This window comes from Otolemur garnettii, unplaced genomic scaffold (genome assembly GCF_000181295.1).
Source record: "Otolemur garnettii isolate 467f Iridium unplaced genomic scaffold, OtoGar3 scaffold00039, whole genome shotgun sequence".
Taxonomy (NCBI): domain Eukaryota; kingdom Metazoa; phylum Chordata; class Mammalia; order Primates; family Galagidae; genus Otolemur; species Otolemur garnettii.
This window is the reverse complement of record NW_003852434.1, coordinates 14,314,015-14,322,296: the sequence shown is the minus strand read 5'-3', so window position 1 is coordinate 14,322,296 and position 8,282 is coordinate 14,314,015. Positions and strand designations below refer to the sequence as shown.

Here is an 8,282-nt window from a genome sequence, read left to right as displayed (position 1 = left end):
CACCCCCTTCCCATATTCTAAGGCTATAATTAGGTTATGACATTCCTATAAAAGCTATGAATTAGTTTCAAAATAGGGCTGTGTACACTGGATACTTTTTCTTCCATTCTTGAGATACTTTGCTAAGAAGAACATTTTCTAATTCCATCCATATAAACACAAAGGAGGTAAAGTTGCCATCTTTCTTTAGGGCTGCGTAGTATTCCCTGGTGTACGAGATCGGTTATTTTCAACAAGCAAATACCATTTGTTCTTTGAAATGGCAGTATATGATGTAGATTAACGGGTTAGTCACTGATGTATAGGATCCTTTCTTTGCCTAGTTAGATCCCAATTAATCCTTTACATCAAAAACTCAGGATAGCTGCTCTTCTGATGTTATCTAATTCTTGCTTTCAAGAAGAAATACTCTGACTATTATCAATCAATGCTATTTTCTAATGTCAGAAAGTATCTCCTCAGAGATTAATACATAAATCACCCCAGAAGACTTACTTACACCATCTAATCTAATCATCTCCACCCTTTCACCCCTTCTCCCTGGGTCTATTCTACCCCAGGATCCCTGGTCATCTCAAGGACCCTCGCATGCCACCTCTAAGCTCCAAGCTCCAAACTTTCCATCTCTAGCCCAAACCTTCCCCTGAGCTCCAGTTATCAAACTTGGTGTGTTCCCAAGCAAACTGTGGCTTTTTCTGACATAGATATTCGCCCCCTCACCCTTCCTCATCTTGGTAAACAGCGCCCTTATTCTAGTCACTCAGGCCAAAAGTTTGAGATTCTCCTTCCTTTTCCCTTTCACACCTCACATTCGATTCATCAGCAAGTCCTATCAGCTCTCCCTTAAAAACACAGAAATATCCAACTACATCCCCACCGTGGCCACAGCTCCCTGCTTCCCCAGAGCCGTCTGCACTGGCTTCTGCCTGGTCTGCCTCAGTCTCCCTTTGCCCCCTATGTATTCTCAGGAGTTATACATCTTTTTACAACATGAAGTTAGATAATATCGCCGCTCTATTCACCGGCCCCAATTCTGCAGAATCAGAAAGGACATGCCTCAACTTACGTGTCCATAACACCAAAACTCAAACCTTTTCCCAAGCTCGCCATCATGAACTTAGTGGAAAGAGTTGAATTAAAGTATAAATCATTGCTTTCCTAAATTTTTTACTTTTTTCTAAGTTTTACAGTTACATCTATTAAAGATCTAAAATACAGGACAATATTGAAATAATTTAAAATTAGGCCCATTTCTTTATACAGGGATTAGTTATGACCTTCAGTATACTATTAAATTTGGGAAAGTAATGGAAATACCGATTGAAGTAATCATTTAAGCTCAGTAGTAAAGCCCCGATTGCTTTATAAATTTCCTTCTATCCAAACTGCAGATTTGAGCCAGGTCCTGGTGGCCTAAAGGTCATGCTATGCCATCAAATCTGCAGATCTAATCAGGGGCGGCAAATTCTAATGATAATAACAAAGGTAAATAAACAAAACCAACAGAAATAAAAGGCAGTAACAGTACTTTCAGTTCATAAATGTGTGAGACAGAAAGAAAGGGTTCAATGGAATCTCTACTGTTCTCCCAATGTACCTGATGTAGGTCACCGGAAACTGCAGCATTCTAAGGGTAACAACACATGGGGAAGAATTCCTACCATATGGTGCCCGTTTATCAAATCCAACTCATTCATTTTACCACCGAATTAAAAACTTGATGTTACCGATAGGTCATGCTTTATTTGAATGACCCACCATTGATGGAGACTTAAGATTTTTCAAATATTCTCCAGCACAAATGATGTCTCAAAAACATCTTTCTATATATGTCCAGCCGCATTATGAAGAATTAATAAACAGGTTTCTAGTGAACTGCTGTCAACAGACACTGTCACACCTCCCTACTTCCTTTTTGAAACAGAAAGTGAACATGTCATTAAAATTGTTTTAAAATGCTTTCCAGTCTCAAACGTGCTTAGAAAGTCACAGATATTCCAAACCCAGGATTTTGTGATTTAGTCTAAAAATAAAAATCATAATTAAGTTAAATATGCACCTGTTTCTTCCCAGTAATTTATTGTGAATCAAACTGCATTATGTTTCTTTGATGAGCTTACCTGATCATATAAAATATGCAGATTTTTCTGGCTCTCATAAAAAATGTTATACGTCTTCAGTAAAGAATTAAGTTGTTCCCTGAAAAAAAAAATCAGTAACAGTCAGTGTTGGTCTTTCTACACTGTTCTCGTGACAGGCATTCTGAAAGCTCCCACTATGCGTTATATGATTCATCCAGGTAACAAAAGAACACTGTATTTCTAAATTTATCAAGATAAAAAAGATAATAGAATAAAATAAATAGCCAAGAAGAAAACCAGCAAAATCCAACACAAATAAGTAAAATATGAACGCACTTTCTGTTCATAAGGTGGGAGGAGAAAGGAGTGGTTCAGCGGAATCTTTACATTCTGTCCCTGGAAGTTAACGTGAGCGCTGAAAACGTATGTGATTCTCAGGACATCAGCATGTGCTGAGGATGCTAGTTCATAAATAAATAACTGGAGAAGGGAACAAAGCTGAGGCTCAGAGTGGCGAGGAGAGTATTTTATAATCTGAGGCAGCCATGAAATAGGAATCTGGTTTTGCAACCTTTAACCAACCTAACTTAATACAGCAACAGTTAAGGAATGGTCGTTGCTCCTGGGTGACCTCGCCCTCATTGGCAGGTGGGCTGTGGCAGTGCATTGGCTCCTGCCATGCTCAGAACCCCCATCCTGTCCTCTGTGCCTGCAGGTCTTGAGACTTCATCACTTCTCACTAGGACCATAGCAATAGCCTCCTGAGGACCTCTCCTGCTGTCTGTTCTCAACAGCAAGAACTACTTAATGCAAACCTGACCATCCCCTCTTTTGGTCAGAATTCTCCAGTGTCTTCCTTTATTCAGATGTAAAATCCACATTCTTACAGTGACACCAAAGGCTGCAGGTGGTCTGGCCTTCCCTTACCTCTCCCATCTCATCCCCTGCTAAGATCAGCTGCAGCCCCCTTGACACTCCCTGAACACTTGGCAGACTCCCACTCTGGGGCCTTTGTACTCTCTGCTCCCTCTGCCGGGAAGGAAGGATCCCCTCCACTCTGTCACATGGATCACTAGGTCGTTCATTTTCTTTAATTATTCAATCACAAGTCACCTTCCCAGAGAGTCCTTCCTGATCACCTAATCTGAAAGTTCACCTTCTCCTACATTTCACGTCCTGCTTTCCGCCCCCACGTCTGTCCTCCAGGCGCCATCTACCCGTCTATGTTTTACTCATTTGTTTTATGTTCTGCCTCAGCTGTGAATGCAACTCTGTGAGGGGAGAGGTGCTTGTCTGTTTTGTTCACACTGTATTTTGTGCCTGGAAGAGCACTGGCAAATTCAGTCTTACTCCCTCAGCTTCCATCTCTGATAAAACTGTAGGAGGTGACGTGGCACAAGTAGCCTTCAAAGTATTCACCTCGGGACCACGTACAGTTGGAAAATGCTTCTACACCTCAACAGAGCCAGAATAAATCTTCAACTGAAATAAGTCTCCCTGTGACCCAGGGGGCTGACAGATTGTGGTCCCACGTTGCCACTCTAATTGGCAAATAAATAAAGTTTTGTTGGAATATAAAGTTTTGTAATTGATGATTTATTGGAATATAGCCACTCTAATTGGTTTGCTTATTGTCTGTGGCTGTTTTCCTGATATAACTGCACAGCTGAGTAGTTGCCCCTACGATGTTTATAACCTGCCCTTTGCAGAACGTCTCCTCACCACCCTCTGTTCACTGCCTGATGAAGCGACAGGTCTAACAGCCTGTAATGTTCTAATTCAATGTGTTGGCATTAGGGGCACAAGGAGCTGAGGAGTAAGACTGGTTATCCCCACCTGATCCACATTCGCTGGATGGGAAGCTCTGCACTGACAGCCATTCATTCGCACATGCCACAGTCACTGTGTGGCACCATCAAGGAGGCTGAGTCCCACTGGGAGGGTGGGTGAGCATGTCAAGGGGAGATGCTGCCTGCAGCGAACCATGGTCAGTAAGAATTAAGTAAGAAAAGAGTGTGAAGAGCTTATCAGGGCATTGCTACTGTTTGTGAAGGAAAGCCAGAGATTTGAGACTTTAAAATAGAACATGTCAAATGGAGAGTTGTGAGCAAGGAGTCCCGTGAGCCACTTCGTAGACTTAGAATGACTCTGCAGGCAAGGGGCAGCCATGGAAGGTTCTGGGCAGGGGAAAGACACAATTGCAGCACCAGGTGGCAGGTGGAGGACAGACTGTGGCACAGAGAAGATGGAGGCGGTGGGGTGAGTGAGATCATCGCAGCCCTGCGAGGACAGAGAAGCAGGAGTGAGGCCAATGTCATGGGAAAAGTGACTGAATGTCTCACGTTCATGGGAGAATCCAAAGTCTACAAAGGGCCTAACATAATCATGGGGATTGTGTGGTCCAGAAGCTTCAAAGCAGTCCCTGCAAGGTTAGCTGGGCAATAGCTAATCACTAAGTGGGATGCCGAGGTAATGTGCACTGGGACCTGTCCGTGGTTGTGTTAACAGATCTGTTTTCAGGACCCACCTCAATGTCACGTTGGGACTCCCCTCAAGAAGAAATAAAATATGTGTGCCTTTCCCTCTCAACTCCCAGAGGGTTTGCCACCCAGTGTAGACAAGACTGTTGCACGCAGACTGTTCAACGACCTTACAAAGCTTTAAAATGGGTGATAAGAAACGTCTCCTCAGGTCACAAGCTCACACCTCGTGATGTCCAGAGGCTCCAGGGATGCTTAGAAACAGACATGTGGCTCAGATACATTTTATATGTGAGACACAAAGAAATGATTTTCTAAGAAAAAGGCTTGTTTTTGGAGCATAAGATACTGTCTCACAATGTACAAGGATTATTTGTTACTATTTTTTTTTTGAGACAGTCTTAAGCTATTGCCCTCAGTAGAGTGCCATGCGCAGCTCACAGCGACCTCAAACTCGGGCTTAAGCAATTCTCTGGTCTCAGCCTCCCCAGTAGCTGGGACTACAGGTGTCTGCCACATTGCCTGGCTATTTTTATTGTTGTTGTTGCATTTGTCATTGTTGTTTAGCAGGCCCAGGCCGGGTTCAAACCTGCCAGCCTCAGTGTGTGTGGCCACCACCCTACCCACGGATTACGGGTGTGGCCCAACAAGGATATTTTAAATATTCAGCACACGAAGTACATTAGAAATGGTGCTTTCATGAAACTGAGGAACACCAAACTTCCTGATCAGCTGGATTTCTAACTAAATGATGGCGTAACTCAGAACTTTCCCCAACAGTACTGTGACAGGATCTGGGTAGACGCCCCTGGACACCCAGAGTTCTCCCCCCCCCTCCGACGGAGGCCGTAGAGACTGACCAGGGGGGCAGCAGGTGAGGGAAGGGGTGCCTAGGCTTAGGCGAGCCCAGGACTCCTGCCCCTTTAAGGCTCCAGGCTGGCTTTAATGAGTCGCAGCCGGCCCAGAACTAACTGTAAAAGGCCTCATGTACTTTGTACTTTGTGGCCTGAATCGCAGCTGCTTGGCAGAAGGGAATTACCCACACCCTGACGTCCACCATGAATAATGGACTTAGAAAGAAATGAGTTTCTCAATCTAATCAGGTGAGTTAACTGGCCGGAAGAAACAACCTGTATTTGATTTTATGAAACTGTAATATGCGCGGACACAGGACCAGTTGACGGCGGCAGTGAAATGTACTTGGTCCTCCCCATAGGATGGATGTCAAAGTGGTAATAGAGCCTTTTCTCTGTTTTCAATAATGACTTACAGCATAATTAAATGGGTATACTGTTAATTTCCCAGAAATCAAAGAAGAACCTGTCCCACTCTTCACAAAGCGATTCTCCCAAGCTGGACCCACGAAGGGCAGAGCAGAGATGCCGCGATGTCCCGCAGCGCAACTTGAACTTCAGAGACTCCGTGTGGGAAACACGCCGAAGAGTCCACCAGAGGCGAGTCTGCCCTCGGCGGTGTTTGGTGTGAGCTCCCAGGATATGTGTTACTTCTGCTTCTCTGAGATTTGCTGGAAAATGCTCACAGTTCGAGCCGGCAGCAGCGCGAGAACATGGTGTGCGGCCTCGGAGCGGGAGAGACGCGGGGCCGCGGTCTGGGAGAGACACCTGCCCCGGCAGGACCCAAGAGCCGGCTCGGTCGGCTGCACGCGCCTCTATTGATTTTGGTCATAATGCTAAATTTTAGCAGTGAATTTATCTGACAATTTTATAAGTCAGGCTCAAAAAAACCTGAATTTAAACTGTTATATATGTTTTTATAAAATAATTATGAATTAAATATATAAAAAATACTTTAAATATATAAAAATATAATATCTCATATGAAGAAATAAATAATCTTCAATTTATTTGCAGGGAATTAAGGTTGCGATTTTTATTTCATGTGTTGAAATTCTGTATACTTTATAATAAGTATGTAATACATCATGGGTTTTGGGTTTTTTTGAGACAGAGTCTCACTCTATGCCCTGGGTAGAGTGCTGTGGCATCAGCATAGCTCACAACAACCTTAAACTCCTGGGCTCAAGGGATCTTCCTGCCTCAGCGTCCCAAGTAGCTCAGACTATAGGAATCCACCACAATGTCTAGATAATTTTTCTATTTTTAGTAAAGAGGAGTCTCACTTTTGCGCAGGCTGGTCTCAAACTCTTGCGCTCAAATGATCCACCTGCCTCAGCTGGTACTGAGATTATAGGAGTGAGCCACCATGCCTGGCCATGATTTTTTTCATAACAGCAGGTCCCTAAAAGCATCATGTAAACTCTCATATGTTTTGGAAAGGTAGAATCAGGAAGTATGAGGACAGCAGAAAAAAATTAAGCCTATCCCGCCACTTGCCAGACAGGCCATCATTCCATGTCACTCGCGTCTGCAAGCCGGGGCAGGACTCCCCACCCTGACGTGGCTGTCCACCTGGGGTTAAGATTGTGGACTTCAGCCTCTCTTCCCTCAACAGCCCAGGTCTTCTTGCCTTTGGTCTCATTTCCTGGCTCAGAGGAGGAAGAGAGAATGCCTTCCAACGTTTGCACAGAGACCCTCCTGAGCGGGCAAACTAGGTTACTCACATTTCCATTGCAAATGAAGGGATCTGTTCCCAGTCTGAGAACTGAGAAGCTACAGGGCAGAGGGCTATCTTGATGGAAGTGAAAGTGCAAACTCTAAGCTATCAGGGAGCTCCGAATTCTGTCTGACTCTGCTGACCTTGAACCCCGGGGGAGGGCACAAGTGCCAGTGGGGCTGCCCTTCTTGAAGAGGAAACTTTTTCTAACTTTTCTGGCACTCTGCCAGGGCAGTGCCAATCACTGCTGATGGTTGGGATGGGAGCACCTGTGATCTGCCTGCTCTGGTCTTCCCAGCAGGTCTGTCCTCGGATAGGAACTACTTCTGGGGTAAAGACTGAGAAAAAGGACCTCAGCGTTTCATGTCGTCTACTAGAGATCAAATCAATGAGACATGTAACCACACCTGTCTCATTCCCAGCAGAAGATAGCGTCAATTCATTATATGCTGGGAACTGAGGTTGTGATTTTTATTTCATGTGTTGAAATCACCCTCTAACTGTTCTTGGTCCTTCTGTAACTTTTGTGTTTCCTGGGGTATTCATTTCTTCAAGATTACCCCTGTTAAAAACCGGTCCTGGAGCCATTAATGGATGGGAGTGTCAGCTTTACTTGGGTCCCCAGCTCCTAGGACTTGGATAAGAGCAAAGGGATTAAAGATTAAGAAATGATTGCATAGTATTCAAAAGAAACTCAAAATGATAGCTAGAAACAAAACAGAAAAGTCCAAAATGTTTTAGCTATACAACCCTCCATTTAAGAGGGGCTTTGGTGGCTCAGAAGAGCATCACTAAATGTGGGTAAGAACGGAGAGGCAAAGACTTTCATAATTTCCCCCAAGGCTAAGGCTCCTGAAGAAAGCAGAAATGTGCCTAGATTTGTTATCTGATCAGTTTTGAGAGGATCCCTTTGTGAAGGTAAATATCAGTTTTAATATTTTAACATCATGGCAAGTTTCCAATCTTAAATGAGAGGAGGCACTTACCTGCTCTCTTTCCCTTTATGTTTGGCTTCTAAGGGGTTAAGAAAAAATATTTAAAAATTCACAAACCTCAGGTCCAGTGGGTGGCTGCAGGGAGCTGCTGCCACATGGGACCTCCTTTCTGTTATCACAGCAGCTGCCTCCCCAGGGGCAGGTGTTGCAGT

General features: G+C 44.2%; 1 protein-coding gene across 1 annotated transcript in view; it reads right to left on the bottom strand.

Annotated features, from left to right (window-relative positions):
• The window catches only part of RASSF6 (Ras association domain family member 6), a 44,108-nt gene that overhangs the window by 21,220 nt on the left and 14,606 nt on the right, over window positions 1-8,282 (bottom strand). Inside the window, exon 3 of the mRNA XM_023513419.1 lies at window positions 2,121-2,199. Coding sequence (XP_023369187.1) covers window positions 2,121-2,199 — 79 coding nt within the window. The remainder of the gene's footprint in view (window positions 1-2,120; window positions 2,200-8,282) is intronic.